General features: G+C 44.5%; 1 protein-coding gene across 1 annotated transcript; it reads right to left on the bottom strand.

The window, feature by feature from the left end:
• Window positions 1-555: 555 nt before the first annotated feature.
• Window positions 556-807, bottom strand: PHALS_10343 (uncharacterized protein; the record flags this gene model as incomplete). Its single annotated transcript, XM_024725750.1, has 2 exons — window positions 556-744; window positions 799-807. The coding sequence occupies 2 exons, from the start codon at window positions 805-807 to the stop codon at window positions 556-558; spliced, it is 198 nt and encodes a 65-aa protein (XP_024576495.1).
• Window positions 808-1019: the final 212 nt, after the last annotated feature.

The raw sequence follows: 1019 nt of genomic DNA on the forward strand, positions 1-1019 counted from the left end.
CCATCACACTCCTTAAATTGATGATCAATCCATCACTGACGTATGTAAGCCAATGCATCTAGCTCTACTTGGCAAACCCCAAAACGCAGCATTAAACTCCACGATTATCCGTCTTTTTGTGCTTCTTCCGAGCCAGAAGAGAATTGCAATCGGTTACAAACACTCACATGAACACAAAATGCAGCTCTCTGTTAAACACAATGCTGAACTGGCTCATACGATAATGTGCTGATGGAAGCATGGTGCTTTGGTTGTCCACTTTTCTCGGACGGGCACCAGGTCATCTCCGTAAGAATTGATTTCTTGCTCAGCCACCCCGTTTTATTTTGCGTTGGATGGTATCGAGATATTTTGCTTGGTAGACTCGCTCCTACAGGAACCTTCGACTGCTGCATTTTGGGGCTCTCTACCCTAATAACAACGAAGTAACTTGACAATAATGCCGCTAGCCGCATAAGCAATTGAAAAAGCTCAAATCTTTTAAAAGTTGTCGCCCTTCTTGTGGAGTGGGATGACACTCATGTCGCCACTATCCATCGTGATAAAAGTCGTTACTTACTCGAACGCAGGCTTAGACGATGAAGGTTTTGGCCCAAGAACGTCTGTGTACACCTTAGCGATATCTTCGCATTCTCGAGCGTCGTCACTGGCCTTGAACGACTTGCACATATCCTTTGCTATTTTGAATATTTTGCATGTAACTGCTGCTGATACCCGTTTCTCTGTCTTTAATCGTCTTAATCGCTATGCTGTACGATAGACAGCAGTATCCACTTAGTGCTATTTTAAGATGTATACGCGAGCCATCTTTTTGGCCTGAGGCATATCACTGTGCTTGATCGCACCTTTGTTAAGAATTCTATCCGAGCGTTACCGCAGCTGTGTTGGAACAAGATCCTGTTTGGGCGGTCAGCGTGTATATTGCTCTGTATATAAACGAGCTTCCCGTTCAGGCAAGCGATTCAACATTTTGCAATGAAAAGGATAACTTCTTGCGCCTTTCAAGCGCAAAGATGCCC

The sequence above is a fragment of the Plasmopara halstedii genome, assembly GCF_900000015.1.
Source record: "Plasmopara halstedii genome assembly, contig: Scaffold_470, whole genome shotgun sequence".
Taxonomy (NCBI): Eukaryota; Oomycota; class Peronosporomycetes; order Peronosporales; family Peronosporaceae; genus Plasmopara; species Plasmopara halstedii.